The sequence below is a fragment of the Aedes albopictus genome, chromosome 3 (genome assembly GCF_035046485.1).
Source record: "Aedes albopictus strain Foshan chromosome 3, AalbF5, whole genome shotgun sequence".
NCBI lineage: Eukaryota > Metazoa > Arthropoda > Insecta > Diptera > Culicidae > Aedes > Aedes albopictus.
In genome coordinates, this window is record NC_085138.1 from 321,131,372 (window position 1) to 321,147,864 (window position 16,493).

The window sequence follows — 16,493 nt, forward strand, 5'->3', positions numbered from 1 at the left end:
AATCCTTGAAGGAATTCCCGGAGGAATCCTTGAAGGCATTTCCGGAAGAATCCTTGAAGGAATTCCCGGAGGAATCCTTGAAGGTATTCCCGGAGGAATCCTTGAAGGAATTCCCGGAGGAATCCCTGAAGGAATTCCCGGAGGAATCCCTGAAGGAATTCCCGGAGGAATCCCTGAAGGAATTCCCGGAGGAATCCTTGGAGGAATTCCCGGAGGAATCCTTGAAGGAATTCTCGGAGGAATCCTTAAAGGAATTCCCGGAGGAATCCTTAAAGGAATTCCCGGAGGAATCCTTGAAAGAATTCATGAGGAGTCCCTGAAAGAATTCCCGGAGGAATCCTTGAAAGAATTACCGGAGGTATCCTTGAAAGAATTCCTGGAGGAATCCCTCAAGCAATTCCTGGGGAAATCCCAGAAGAAATTCCCGGAGGAATCCCTTAAGAAGTTCCTGGAGGTATTTCAGAAGGGATCCCTGAAAGAATTCCTGGAGGAATTCCTGAAGGAGCTCCTGGAGGAATCCCTGAAAGAATCCTTGAGAGAAGTTCAGAAGGAATCTCTAAAGGAATTCCTGGAAGAATCTGTGAAGGAGTTTCTGGAGGAATCTCTGAAGAAATATCTGAAGCAGGATTTCCTGGAGGAATCCCTGAATGAATTCTTGGAGAAATCCATGAATGAATTCTTGGAGAAATCCATGAAGGAATTCCTGGAGGGATCCCTGTAGAAATTCTGGAGTAATTCCCGGAGGAATCTCTGGATAAATTCCTGGAGGAAGCTTTAAAAGAATTCTAGGAAGAATCTGAAAAAAATTCTGGAGGAATCCCTGAAGGAATTCTTGGTAGAATCCCTAAAGGAATTCCTGGAGAAATCCCTGAGAGAATTCCTGATGGAATCTCTAACGGAATTCCTGATTGAATCTCTAAAGGAATTCCTGATAGAATCTCTGAAGGAATTTCTGGAGGAATCCCTGAAGAAATATTTGAAGAAATCCCCGCTGGATTTCCTGGAGGAATCCTTGAATGAATTTATGGAGAAATCCATGAAAGAATTCCTATAGGAATTTTTGGAGGAATTCTGGAGTTAATCCTGGAGGAATCTCTGAATAAAATAAAATCCTGCAGATATTCCCGGAGGTATTTCTGACGAAATTTTCGAAAGAATTTCGGAAAGAATCAATGGAAGAATTTCTGGAGGAATCTCTGAAGGAATTCCTGGAGGAATCCTTGAAGAAGTTCTTGGAGTTATCTCTAGAGGAATTCCCGCAGGAATCTTTAAATGAATTCCTGGAATAATTTCTTAAGGAATACCTGAAGAAATCCCTGCAGGATTTCCTGGAGAAATTGCTGAATAAATTCTTGGAAAATGGAGGGAATTCCTAAAGGAATCCTTGAAGGAATTCCTGGAGGAATCCTTGAAGGAATTCCTGGAGGAATCCTTGAAGGAATTCCCGGAGGAATCCTTGAAGGAATTCCCGGAGGAATCCTTGAAGGAATTCCCGGAGGAATCTTTGAAGGCATTTCCGGAAGAATCCTTGAAGGAATTTCCGGAGGAATCCTTGAAGGCATTCCCGGAGGAATCCTTGAAGGAATTCCCGGAGGAATCCCTGAAGGAATTCCCGGAGGAATCCTTGAAGGAATTCCCGGAGGAATCCTTGAAGGAATTCCCGGAGGAATCCTTGAAGGAATTCCCGGAGGAATCCTTGAAGGAATTCCCGGGGAATCCTTGAAGGAATTCCTGGAGGAATCTCTAAAGGAATTCCTGATGGAATCTCTAACGAAATTCCGGATGGAATCTCTAAAGGAATTCCTGATGGAATCTCTGAAGGAATTTCTGGAGGAATCCCTGAAGAAATATTTGAAGAAATCCCCGCTGGATTTCCTGGAGGAATCCCTGAATGAATTCATGGAGAAATCCATGAAAGAATTCCTGTAGGAATTTTCGGAGGAATTCTGGAGTTAATCCTGGAGGAATCTCTGAATAAAATAAAATCCTGCACAAATGCCCGGAGGAATTTCTGACGAAATTTTCGAAAGAATTTCGGAAAGAATCAGTGGAAGAATTTCTGGAGGAATCTCTGAAGGAATAGGACAGATCGGTGAAGTACTAGATTTGTAGTAATGAGCTGAATTTGAGTATGGTGAGAAGGTCAATGGGGCACGTTCGGTGTAGTACTAGATTTGTAGTAATGAGCTGAATTTTAGTATGGTGAGAAGGTCAGTTCTCTGTTTCTGCAATGAAATGGTACAAAAAGCGTGGGTATTATGATTCCTTGCCTAATTTGATGCTGTTTGAGCAAAACTTTGGATAACTATGTTGTTTATGTTGCAAGAAATGAAGAAAACAACAACACTGTTGCCCAAAGTTTTGCTCAAACAGCATCAAATTAGGCAAGGAATCATAATACCCACGCTTTTTGCACCATTTCACTGCAGAAACGGAGAATTACCCTTCTCACCATACTAAAATTCAGCTCATTACTACAAATCTAGTACTTCCCCGATCTGTCCTATTCTCCGTTTCTGTAATAAAATGGTGCAAAAAGCGTGGGTATTATGATTCCTAGCCTAATTTGATGCTGTTTGAGCAAAACTTCGGATAACTATGTTGTTTATGTTGCAAGAAATGGAGAAAACAACAACACTGTTGCCCGAAGTTTTGCTCAAACAGCATCAAATTAAGCAAGGAATCATAATACCCACGCTTTTTGCACCATTTCATTGCAGAAACGGAGAATTGACCTTCTCACCCTACTAAAATTCAGCTCATTACTACAAATCTAGTACTTCACCGATCTGTCCTATTCCTGGAATAATTTCTTAAGGAATACCTGAAGAAATCCCTGCAGGATTCCCTGGAGAAATTGCTGAATAAATTCTTGGAGAAGGGAGGGAATTCCTAAAGGAATCCTTGAAGGAATTCCTGGAGAAATCCTTGAAGGAATTTCTCGGGGAATCGCTGAAGGAATTCTATTGAAGAATCTATGGAGGAATGGGGCACGTTCGGTGTAGTACTAGATTTGTAGTAATGAGCTGAATTTTAGTATGGTGAGAAGGTCAGTTCTCTGTTTCTGCAATGAAATGGTACAAAAAGCGTGGGTATTATGATTCCTTGCCTAATTTGATGCTGTTTGAGCAAAACTTTGGATAACTATATATATATATATATATTGTTTATGTTGCAAGAAATGGAGAAAACAACAACACTGTTGCCCAAAGTTTTGCTCAAACAGCATCAAATTAGGCAGGGAATCATAATACCCACGCTTTTTGTATCATTTCACTGCAGAAACGGAGAATTGACCTTCTCACCATACTAAAATTCAGCTCATTACTACAAATCTAGTACTTCACCGATCTGTCCTATAGGAGGCAATCAGTGAAGTACTAGATTGAAAGTAGTGAGCTGGATTTAAGTATGGTGAGATGATCGATTCTCCATTTCTGCAATGAAATGGTGCAAACAGCGTGGGTTATAAGATTTCTTGCCTAATTTGATGCTGATTGAGCAAAAGTTTGGAAAACTGTGTTGTTGTATTATTTATTTCTTGAAACTTCAACAACACAGTTACCCAAGCTTTTGCTCAAACAGCATCAAATTAGACAAGAAATCATATAACCCACGCTGTTTGCACCATTTCATTGCAGAAATGGAGAATCGATTATCTCACCATACAAAAATCCAGCTCACTACTTTCAATCTAGTACTTCACTGATTACCTCCTATAGGAAGCAATCAGTGAAGTACTAGATTGAAAGTAGTGAGCTGGATTTTTGTATGGTGAGATGATCAATAGGAGGCATTTTTTTTTGTTTTCATAGGATTTCTTTTCTAATTTGATGCTGTTTGAGCAAAAGTTTGGGTAACTTTGTTGTTGTATTATTTATTTCATGCAACTTCATCAACACAGTTACCCAAACTTTTGCTCAAACAGCATCAAATTAGTCAAGAAATCATAATACCCACGCTGTTTGAACATTTCATTGCAGAAATGGAGAATTGAACATCTCACCATACAAAAATCCAGCTCACTACTTTCAATCTAGTACTTAACTGATTGCCTCCTATTCTTCGTTTCTGCAATGAAATGGTGCACACAGCATGGGTTATATGATTTCTTGCCTAATTTGATGCTGTTTGAGCAAAAGTTTGGGTAAATGTGTTGTTGTATTATTTATTTCTTGCAACTTCAACAACACAGTAACCCAAAGTTTTGCTCAAACAGCATCAAATTAGTCAATGAATCATATATCCCACGCTGTTTGCACCATTTCATTGCAGAAACGGAGAATAGGACAGATCGGTGAAGTACTAGATTTGTAGTAATGAGCTGAATTTTAGTATGGTGAGAAGGTTAATTCTCCGTTTCTGCAATGAAATGGTGCAAAAAGCGTGGGTATTATGATTCCTTGTCTAATTTGATGCTGTTTGAGCAAAACTTTTGGCAACAGTGTTGTTGTTTTCTCCATTTCTTGCAACATAAACAACAAAGTTATCCAAAGTTTTGCTCAAATAGCATCAAATTAGGCAAGGCATCATAATACCCACGCTTTTTGCACCATTTCATTGCAGAAACGGAGAATTAACCTTCTCACCATACTAAAATTCAGCTCATTACTACAAATCTAGTACTACACCGAACGTGCCCCATTGATCATCTCACCATACAAAAATCCAGCTCACTACTTTCAATCTAGTACTTCACTGATTGCTTCCTATTCCTGGAGAAAATAGGACGCAATCAGAGAAGTACTAGATTGAAAGTAGTGAGCTGGATTTTTGTATGGTGAGATGAGCAATTCTCCATTTCTGCAATGAAATGGTGCAAGCAGCAGTGTGGGTTATATGATTTCTTGCCTAATTTGATGCTGATTAAGCAAAAGTTTGGGTAACTGTGTTGTTGTATTATTTATTTCTTGCAACTTCAACAACACAGTAACCCAAAGTTTTGCTCAAACAGCATCAAATTAGGCAAGAATTTATAAAACCCACGCTGTTTGCACCATTTCATTGCAGAAATGGAGAATGGGGCACGTCCGATGTAGTACTAGATTTGTAGTAATGAGCTGAATAGGACACATCGATGTAGTACTCATTCAGCTCATTACTACAAATCTAGTACTACACCGAACGTACCCCATTTTAGTATGGTGAGAAGATCAGTTTTCCGTTTCTGCAGTGAAATGGTGCAAAAAGCGTGGGTATTATGATTCCTTGCCTAATTTGATGCTGTTTGAGCAAAACTTTGGGCAACAGTGTTGTTGTTTTCTCCATTTCTTGCAACATAAACAACATAATTATCCAAAGTTTTGCTCTAACAGCATCAAATAAGGCATGAAATCATAATACCTACGCTTTTTGTACCATTTCATTGCAGAAACAGAGAACTGACCTTCTCACCATACTAAAATTCAGCTCATTATGTATTACAAATCTAGTACTACACCGAACGTGCCCCTTTTGGATTGGTCAATGTTTACTCTACTATCTATACAAATAATTATACCACATTTAGTTCACTACTGGACTGCGAACTGCGACTTTATAAGTGCGAAAACGTATTGCGAATCTTTTCTGAAATCCGCATACTGGCCAACAACTTGCGCACCGACAGCCCATGCGCCGGGTTGTGCGCGTTACAAAATGTAAATAAACAAGTGTCAAAATGGTTCGCGCCAAGAGCTCTATCTCTCTTAGAGTTCGGATCCATTTTTTGTCTAAAATATTGAACTTCCTTATGTCTGGATATAATGTACAACAAAGATATTATTGACGGTAACAAAGCTTTTACTTCGTTATACCACTGATTAATAGTGATTCAGCTAGTGAAAAACTTGGCGCATGGGCAGTCGGCGCGCAAATTATGCGCTGGTGTGCGGATTTGAGTTAATCGTCGCAAAGTGCCCAACACACATTATACCCTGGCGCGCAACCTAGAGGTCGAAGAGAAACTTGTCGAAATGCTAAAAATTTTCGAGAAGCTCAATAAATAAAAGTGCGCGATTGCATCAAATCAGGGGCCTGTAGCATAATGAAAATTTTACTAATAATATTAGTCTTGTAGCTTGTAGTTTGTGATTTCCTGTTGCATAAAAATTCTACAAGTAGGTACAAGTTACAAGTCTAATACTACAAGTCGGTTGGACTAATATTATTAGTAGAATTTACCAGTGTCTGTTGCATAAACAAACTACAAGTATAAAATATTAGCTATGACTTGTACTTTTGATTACAAGTCGCAAAGGTCTTGTAAACAATTTTACAAGTTAATTTTAATTATTGCAGAAGTCATATTTCGTTTGAAATATATTGATTTACCATTTTGAAACTCATTGAGAGATAATAGGACAGATCGGTGAAGTACTAGATTTGTAGTAATGAGCTGAATTTTAGTATGGTGAGAAGGTCAATTCTCCGTTTCTGCAGTGAAATGGCACAAAAAGCGTGGGTATTATGATTCCTTGCCTAATTTAATGCTGTTTGAGCAAAACTTTGGGCAACAGTGTTGTTGTTTTCTCCATTTCTTGCAATATAAACAACATAGTTATTCAAAGTTTTGCTCAATCAGCATCAAATTAGGCAAGAAAACATAATACCCACGCTTTTTGCACCATTTCATTACAGAAATAGAGAACTGACCTTCTCACCATACTCAAATTCAGCTCATTACTACAAATCTAGTACTACACCGAACGTGCCCCATTGCGTTGATGTGCACGTCATTTTGTATACAAAATATCATTTCTGCTAAGTTTCTCAAGTTCTCCAAAGTATCTACAATACCCATCTATATGTATTATCACAGACAATGTTATGGTTACTGCGTTAATCGAAGGTGCAACTTGAAGCACACGTGAAGTTGCATAAGCGAAATACATTTGAATCAATTGTTTTTATTGTGCAGAATTGAACTAAAGCTAGTATGACACTCTTTGACCAATGCCAAATATTTGACCACTTTTGACAGTTAAATTTTGACCAAAGTGTACCTGGCAAACAAAAATATTTGTCACTCTTGAAAAACGAATAGGGACAAACAGAGCCAAACAACCTGCCAAAATTTATCTGTCAAAAGTGGTCAAATATTTGGCGCCTGAGCAAAGAGTGTAATAGCACCCTAATTAAAATTATGCACTGATTCGAATCGAGTGGATACATATAAAAGTAGGTAAAAGCCTAGGGGAAAGACACTGCAAACGAGAGTAACTCTGAGAAATTGTGAATAACTCTTTGTACCTGTGATCGACGAATTTTGTTGAAAACATCCCTAAAACTGCAAGCAAAGCGAGATATCGGGCAATATTGTTTTGATTTTGCGATATTGCGATAAGTCAGGCAACACCCATATGAAAACGGGAGTAATCCGGAAGAATTCTGAGCAACTCTGTGACGGAAAATGTACCCTCCAGCAAGCACAGTGTCTTGCCTCAAGGTAAAAGCTCACCCAACTAACAATTGCAAGTCACAAACAAGCAAGCTTGCTGAATTTATTTGATCTACATCAACAGGCTTACTAGAACCCCAATGATGGTTTAAAAATAATAATAATAATAATTATGATAACAATAATATTAGAAAACAAATTCAAAGGTCAAACACAAACAAGTTGGAACATAATAGCGCAGTCAAGGTATTGAAACTTAAACTAAGGTACATAACAATGAATTCGTCAGTTATTTCTGTTGCTAAAAAAAGACAAAAAACTACGACGTAGTGCGTTGCGTGTCAAGTGGAAGTCGAAGAATGACGCCACCCTATTGAAAACGCGCATCAAGCCCCCAAAAGCTCCATGTAGTCCATAGTTAGTTCGTCGAAGTGGTAGTCTCAGCATGATGCTATTGCGGAGTGATCGCGGCTGGACATTTACGTCGATTTGTTCCAGCAACGCTCCGCAATCTATTCGTCCCTGTAACGTATCAGCGATCGTCAATGCTCTGGCGGCATCCCTCCTTGTACGCAGTAGATCTAGATCGATCAGTTGGCATCTGCTCTCGTAACTGGGTAATCGGAACGGGTCTCTCCAAGGCAGCCGTCGTAATGCAAACCGGAGAAAGCGTCGCTGGACAGATTCAATCCTCTCGACGCCATTGTTGTACCCGGGACTCCAAACTGTAGAGCAGTACTCTAACGTAGAGCGCACGAGGGAGCAGTACAACGATTTCAGGCAATAGACATCAGAAAAGTTTTTGGCTATTCTGAAGATGAACCCTAGGGTCTTGGACGATTTTTCTACAATGTACGAGATATGTTGCCTAAATGTCAACGTCGAATCCAAAATGACTCCCAAGTCCTTGACATGGTGCACACGTTCGAGAGCTGTGCCTAGCATGCTGTATACGAAGATAATCGGCTGCTTCTTTCGTGAGAACGTAATAATAGAGCACTTCGTTGGATTTACAATCATTCGGTTCAATGAGCACCAGTTAGCAAAACGCGTGACCTGCTGTTGCAAGAAGACGCAATCATCAGTTGAGTGAATCCGAAGAAAGATCTTCATGTCATCGGCATACGACAACCGAGGGCCTTCAATCACGAAATTGACGTCGTTGAAATAGAGCAGGAAGATTAATGGACCAAGATGACTTCCTTGTGGTATGCCGGAGGTAGCGTTAAAGCAGTTCGATTTGCAGTCACCTATGGTCACAATCAGCTGACGGTCGGTTAGATATGAGCGGAACCAAGCTAGGAGACTCCCGCCAATGCCGTACCTATCGAGTTTTGCGATCGCAATGGCGTGGTTCAGCTTGTCGAAGGCTGCTGACAAGTCAGTGTAGATAACATCGGTCTGAGCACGTTCGATCATACTCTGAGTGATGTGTGAAGTGAGGCAAAGCAGATTCGTGGAAGTGGAGCGACCAGCAGTGAACCCGTGTTGGTCAGGGCTCAAAACATGCTTGCAATGTGAGAGCAAAGGCTCCATGATGATGAGCTCGAACAGCTTGGAGATGGCAGTCAATGAGGTAATTCCACGATAGTTATCCACGTCACGTTTGCTTCCTTTTTTGTGTACAGGATACATATGAGCGAGTTTCCAGCAGGAAGGGAATACGCCGCTGGAGAGTGACATGCGGTAGAGGCGTTGAAGTGGATCTAGTAAGCAGGAGATGTGTTTTTTTAGGAATGCCGATGGAATGCCGTCCGGTCCAGGATTATTGGATGATTTGAGTTGCGATGCGGCCCTGGAGATCATACCATCGTTGACATGAATGGAACTGAACATTTGGCCATTTGGAGGAACATTTCTAGCGGCGATAGAAACTTCGTCGGCGTTTAAGCTCTCTTCATTGAACACGCTGGCAAATTTCTCGGCAAACAACTGACAAATGTCCCGAGGAGTGGAAGCTGATACTCCATTCAACTGCATTGTTGCGGGAAGTCCGGATTCCTTACGTTGTTGGTTGACATACTTCCAGAAAGATTTCGGATGAGATTTGAATTTGAGCTGAATATCACGCTGGTACCTTGAGAAGCATTGGCGACTGGTTCGCTGGTATTCATGGTTGAGCCTCACGTAGTGGTTTCTCAGAGCAAGCGTACGGTGTTTGGTGAGCTGTCTCAGGGCTGCTCTCTTAATCGTCTTCATCTTTCGTAGTTCGCTAGTCTGCCAGGGATACCGAGAAGCTTTGCTTTGTATCCTTTTAGGGACGTGCCTGTCTACGACGTATGCCAGGATATTTGAAAAGGTGAGTGCGGCTGTCTCAACATCGCCCGGGTCGAGAACGTGTTCCCAGTCAATACTTGAATTGTTGCTTAATAATGGCAATGATAGCTGAACTAAAATTATGCTCTACACATTACTGTTTAAATGATTTTTCAATTGAGAATGTAGTCAATGTTTGACTTTCCTCATCGATATCAACAATGATAAATTAAAGCACTTTTCAAAAGTTTAACAAGAAATTTATTCGACAAGCATTGATTCCTTAACAAAAGAGTTTAACAAAACATTTGTCTGCATCTTATTAAACTGATGTATCGATAAGCATATGCTCCTGAACAATGTGCCTTTCACTTGTCAAATAAACGCCTTCAGCCCGTCATAGTTTGACTCGGAACTTTGTTCGGATTATGGGATAAATCATGGCTAAAACTGTTTAGACAACCAAGTTATTAAAAAAACCATTATTTTAAACGAATCACATAAAATAAAACAGAATAGAATTATACATGTAGTTTAACATTGAGTGCCAAGAAACGTAATGAACGTAAAAATGAGGCATTTATTTATTTTTATTTGTCTTTAACAAGATATCTTGTACCTTGATTATTATATGTTTTATCTTCCGCAGCAGTTCGATTGTACGAAACGCTTGGATCGATGCATTTGACATTTCAGTGCTGTCTGTTTACTGAATATTGTTCCCACAGTCACCTAGACAACCAAACAGCATTCAGAAGTCGACACATTTCAAGTATCCCTAAACATCCTTATGCACTATTTATTGAACACAACATCAAGATTCCATGACAAAAGCATAAATAAAAAAATTGCTTAACGGATCTTCGACTGAGCATGAGTGGATTACCCGAACAGATGCTGTGAATGCACCATGTCCAAGACCATACCGCACCACATATTGTCATACATGTTTAAAGATCGTTATTTATTAATAAAAATAAAAGCATATTCATATCGCAATTAGTACGTCTGGAAACATTATCTTCAATAAGGGCCAACACTTTTTGGCCGCATTCGATACAAGTTTTCTCACCGTGCGATAAAAATACTGACAGCGGAATCAGAATGGAAAACACGTGTTTTGGGCTGAACAGCTGTTGAGTATAAGGCGTTGTTCAGTTGATTACCACGTGCTGTGCTAATGGATCATTGAAGCCGACTTTTCCGCTACTCACCGCATCAAAACAAAAGCGCCACCGTATATGGACGGTAACACAGTGACAGCAGTCGAGTTACGTCAAACACACAAGGCTACGGTGGCGCTATCTGTTCATTTCATAGCGGCCGTTTTAGTTATTTTAGTGATCCATTCACCACTGCTGAACACAAGTTCAGGAGTGATCATTATTGAGTCATGGGAGAATTCGACATTACATTGGTTACCCTACTCGAGACCAAGGAGAATGCATTTTACTAAGGTGGCGCAGATAAACATTGCAAACCACTGGTTGTCTCTTCCACTCTTCTGGTGTTCTTATGCAACTAAAATAGTGACGTCACCATTTCAGTTCCATAAGAACACCAGAAGAATGGAAGAGACAACCAGTGGTTTGCAATGTTTATCTGCGCCACCTTAGTAAAATGTATTCTCCTTGACTCGAGACAACTTTTAGGAGTGTATACACGGAACCGCCAAACTACCCAAAATTGAGTTCTTTTGACGCAACCCCATAGTTCGGCCCAATAAGCCAAATTTGAGTAAATCGATTAAACTCACACTAGGTAAATTGCCTTCACCTCCAGCAAAAACATTTACTTAAGAGTAGGTAAATTCAACCCAAGACCCCCCCTCATTCAACCCAAAATTGAGTAAACCTGCATTTACCCAAAATTGGCTTATTGGGCTCAAGGACCCCCGTTAGGTAGATGCATCTCTGTTTGTTTTTGACAACATCGGTGAGGGAAAGAGGGAAAACAACCTAATTTTGGGTAACTAGTTTATTCGATATATTTACTCAGCTTTGAGTAAAATCGACCCAAAAATTAGGTAGTTTGATTTCTCCGTGTGTACACGGCGTGTACATTTCTCACACTCACGTTGCTTGACGCGTCAAATTTTACCGTTTTGCACGTTTTTCTCACTGCAATATGTCATCATTGAACTGTCATCGGACTCAGTCATCATCATCATCAGCAGATCGCCCGTCGGAGCTGCTGTCATTTCGCAGTCTAACCACGAAAAGTGCCAGAGACAACACGCAACGCACCCTCCATTTGCGGAATCCTCGAACAAAAGTAGTGAAACTGCTGCGCGATGGCTTTCGGTGATTATCCGGCCGAGTACAACCCGAAGGTCCACGGACCGTACGACCCCGCCCGCTTCTACGGCAAAGCGGATACCCCCCTTGGACAGGTGAAGTTGAACGAATTGGGTGCTTGGTTCGGCCGCCGGGACAAGAACCCCAAGGCTGCCGCTGGTGCCGTGAGCCGTGCCTTCTGGAGATGGCAACACAAGTACTGGCAGCCCAAGCGGATGGGAATTGCCCCGTTCTTCCAGGTGATCGTCGGTGGAATGGTCTTCTTCTACACCATCAACTACGGTAAGCTGAAGCACCACAGGAACTACAAGTACCACTAAAAGGCACGGCGCGTTCCGCCTGGAGGAAGCAAGCAGAACCGATCCACTCTGTGCATTATGTAAGCGCGTAGCGATCCGCGAAGAGTACGATTGACTGGATCCGGAGGGTGGTTCTGCTTGTGAAAAGGATAGTGATTAGGCATAAGTTAGCAGGTGGATGCTGGTCTACAGCGGAAATCTGGTAATTTTGTTCGGCGAAAGAATTATGTAATTCGTGAAAAATAAAAATGTGAAAATGTATTGAAAATTTCGTTTTTCTGTCAAATATGATGGACATTCACTGATGAGTTGAAAATGTATATGCTATATTTATTTAAGGAGAATTTAATTAGAATTTTTATTTATTGAATTGGTACAATAACTTTCTAATTATGATAAAAATGGTATTTCTAATTGTATGCATTTAAACGTATTTTCTCATTAGCTCTTGCTGGTTTGGAACCACCCACAGTGGTTCAGAATGCAAAATTTGCAAATTCAATTTGCTAAGTATCCAAGTAGCAATGGAGCACACAAAAATACGTATTTATTGGTAAAAATTTAATATTATTTAATAGTTTTTTATGCAACGAGTTGCAAAATGATGATTTTGCAGCACGAGCCGTACATTTACGACTGTGATTACTTGGGTAGTCCTTGGACAATATCCATTCAATCTGGTATCATACATAATGATGTTTGATGTCGTAGCTTGGAAATGGATACATCAATCAGGAAACAAACATCATTCAGCAAAATTTTATGGAGCTGTTGAAAACACAACTCCGCAAGGTATGCCCAAGTATATCCACTAGGGTGGGTCAACGTTGTATGGGAAAATTTAATATTGATCAGATTCAAACAGATCAATGTTTTTAAGATGCCCTTTAAGGTCCCAAATAATTGTGCAAAATTTAAGTATGATTGGTTTCGCCTACATTTTGCGCATCGCAATTGAAGTTTGTATGGGATTTTACATGGAAAATCATACTTTTTTCGTATTTTTCTTGAAAGTTGCTCAAAATTGTTCTATACCATATAACCGCCAATGTTAAAGTATAGCCCAGGATGTGTCGAAAAACTTTGTCGAAGACCGCAGAGCGATCCGATGCTTGTGGAAAAAGATACACTCTTCGAAAGTCAGGCCAAAAATTGAGATTTTATTATTGACTAGCTGTCCCGGCAAACGTCGTACTGCCTGCCTACTATGTTTTTTGACATGCAGCTCTGGAGGCAATTGACCGAAAAATGGAATTCCAAATTTTCCCGATTTTGTTACTTTCCCGTTAGATTTTCCCATTTATTTTTTCGTACGAACACGTCGGAGCCCTGCACGGATGCGACCATTAGCGGAGCCAGCTTTTTATTTTTTCTTACTCACTCTCCTAAACATACGCGAGAAAGAGCAGGATGAAAGAGGAGGCAAGCTGCCCCCTCTTCTATCTTTCTCTTCCTCGTGTATGTTTAGCAGAGTGAGTAAATAAGAAAAAAGGAAAATGCTGGCTCCGCCAATGGATGCGACAATGGAAGAACGGTGTCGATCCGTTGGCCCGTTCCCGAGCCCATTCGTGACATGCAAATACCATTCAATTTTTATTTATTATAGATGTTATAGATTTATATAGATGTTATTCCTTTACATGTTAAAAGATAAGCACACTCAGGCGATCAGTAGGTTATAACTTTTGTTACAAGACTCGGATCGCTTTGCGGTCTTCGGCAAAGATTTTCAGAACATCTGAGGCTATACTTTTACATAATCGGTTAAATACTTTCAGAATAATGTTATTCTTTTATAAGGAACATGCAAAAAAGTGAGTTTTCCCATATAAAATCCCATACAAATTTCAATCGCGATGCGCAAATTGTAGGCATGACTGATCGCGCTCAAATTTTGTACAGTCGTTCAGGACCCGAAATGGAGTCAAAAAAAACTTGATTCTGAAAAAACGACCTCTATGACCCACGCTAATATCCACAGGCATTATATCATTACTCTAATTCAACCGTATTTTAGTATAGCTAATAGAAGATAGCTTTTATTCTACATTTTTTAAGTACTGAAGCATTCAGCCTACATTATGAATGCATTGAAGCATTGAAGGTTGTTGACAGTTCAATATAGTTCTACAGGGATGTTGTTTAATCCTCCATTGCATTATCATATTTAAAGCTTCATGGCAAACAATAATGCAAGCATTTATTGCTCTATATGTACCTTTACTGAACCTTTACTAAAGTTTGCACCGTTTTGTAAAAAATCTTAAACAACATAAAGTATGAAGAAACGCATTCATTTTTTTTTTTTTTGAAAAAAAAAAATATGAATACAAATGTTTAGGGATGTCGGAGTTTGACGGATATTAAATTAGCAGCCTGTTGGTGATTTCGGATTTCTTTTAGCGACTCGCCTTTTTTTGTTGAGTAGTGCTAAAGCTGCAACATATTTACTTATAAGTTCATGTCCAATTCCAAATATAGTGTCTACTTACAACGTAGTGTCCGAATCAATTCGATTCACCCACAGAAAGCTAACTGAATGTTTTAGTTTTAAGAATCCTACAATTATAGAATTTCAATGTAATATATGTGCAAAGAAAAAACAAATAATAAATTTTACTTCTACAAAAATCTGCTGCTTGCTACAATTCAATTTCTCGAATCATTCTACGTGACAGTCTGATTCGAAATGTCACCTGTCACCCTAGCTACTAAATTGACATCTGTCACCATGTTGGGCTCACATGGCACCGGAGTCGAGGGGTCCGCAACATTCTCCCCCACGTGTCGCTAGAACTTCCGGTTCGGCGTCACTTCCTGTTCCAATTTCCAGTAGGGCCAATTTGGTCACTGGTCGATCTCGCATCACCGACCCATCTGGAATTCTCACGTCCGCCCGTCTCGGTACACCGTCTTTTCCCGGATAGGTCTTCACTATTTTACCCCGGATCCACCGGTTCCTCACCCCCTCATCAGCAATCACTACCAAATCACCCTCTCGTACATGACGAACATCGTAGAACCATTTAGTTCGCCGCGTTATGGTTGGCTGGTACTCCTTCAGCCAGCGTCGCCAGAAGTTATCCAAGGTGTGTTGTATTTTGTTCCAACTTCCCTTCAGGGCCATACCTACATCCACGGGGGTCTTTTCTGGTTGTTTTACCCCACTAGAGCTGAGCATCAGGAAATGGTTCGGCGTCAGGGACTCGCAATCGTCGCTCTCAATTGGTACGAAAGTTAGAGGGCGCGAGTTTATCATATGCTCAGCTTCAGCTAGAAACGTTGCCAAGGACTCCTCGTCGAGTTTTCGTTCGACGGGTAGCACACCCAGAGCTACTTTGACCGACCGAACCATTCTTTCCCAGCATCCCCCCATGTGCGGAGCAGCCGGCGGGTTGAATTTCCACTGTGTCTGCTGATCCGTGAAGGTGCTGCTGAGTTCGACGTTAATACGTTTAATCTCTTCCATTAGCTCACGACTGGCACCGATAAAGTTGGTCCCACGGTCCGAGTAGAATTCGACTGGTGCCCCTCTGCGCGCGATGAACCTTCGAATTGCCTTCTTGCACGAGTCAGTAGACAGACTACACGTGATCTCCAGGTGAATTGCCCGTGTTACCAAGCATGTAAACAGAGCGACCCATCTCTTTGCCGCTGATCTTCCAACTTTCACCCAATATGGTCCGAAATAATCGATGCCAGAATAGGTAAATGGTCTCTTGAACGGTGTCAACCTCGCTTGTGGTAACGGTCCCATTTTCGGTGGTGCAGGAACGGCTTTATACACCTGGCACCACATACATCGTTTCCTCGCTGCTCGAACTTGATTCCTCACACTCGGTATGTAGAACCTCTGCCGAACCTCGTTGACTACAGTTTCGTTATTGGCATGGCGAAATCTACGATGATACCAGTCTAAAAGCAGTGTTGTTACAGCATGTTGCTTCGCTAGAATAATCGGGTACTTTGCATCGTGGGATAAGTAGTCACTGTGAGCGGTTCGACCATCTATACGAAGAACTCCATCTTCATCCATCCTCGGCGACAGTTTCGCAAGTGGACTTCTCTTCTCCAGCCGCTTCGGGTTCCTGTTGTCGGTTTGAATGTTGTACTTCAGCGTGGCTACTTCGTCCGGATATGCATCTGACTGCAACAACTTCCAGAGCGTGCGCTCTGCCCGCTGTAGTTCAAGTGTCGTGAGTTCTCCCGCTATTCCAGTCTCCTTTCTGCAACGCCGCTTCAAGTTGTCCACAAAACGGTGAA

The 16,493-nt window shown here is 40.9% G+C and overlaps 1 protein-coding gene across 1 annotated transcript; it reads left to right on the forward strand.

The window, feature by feature from the left end:
* The first annotated feature begins 11,823 nt into the window (after positions 1–11,823).
* LOC109401290 (putative ATP synthase subunit f, mitochondrial) lies at positions 11,824–12,491 on the forward strand. Its single transcript, XM_019673784.4, has one exon. The coding sequence runs from the start codon at positions 11,928–11,930 to the stop codon at positions 12,249–12,251; it is 324 nt and encodes a 107-aa protein (XP_019529329.1). The 5' UTR covers positions 11,824–11,927; the 3' UTR covers positions 12,252–12,491.
* Positions 12,492–16,493: the final 4,002 nt, after the last annotated feature.

Excerpts from the sequence above, each read along its gene's own strand:
- LOC109401290 (XM_019673784.4), top strand. The coding sequence starts at position 11,928 with ATGGCTTTCGGTGATTATCCGGCCGAGTACAACCCGAAGGTCCACGGA.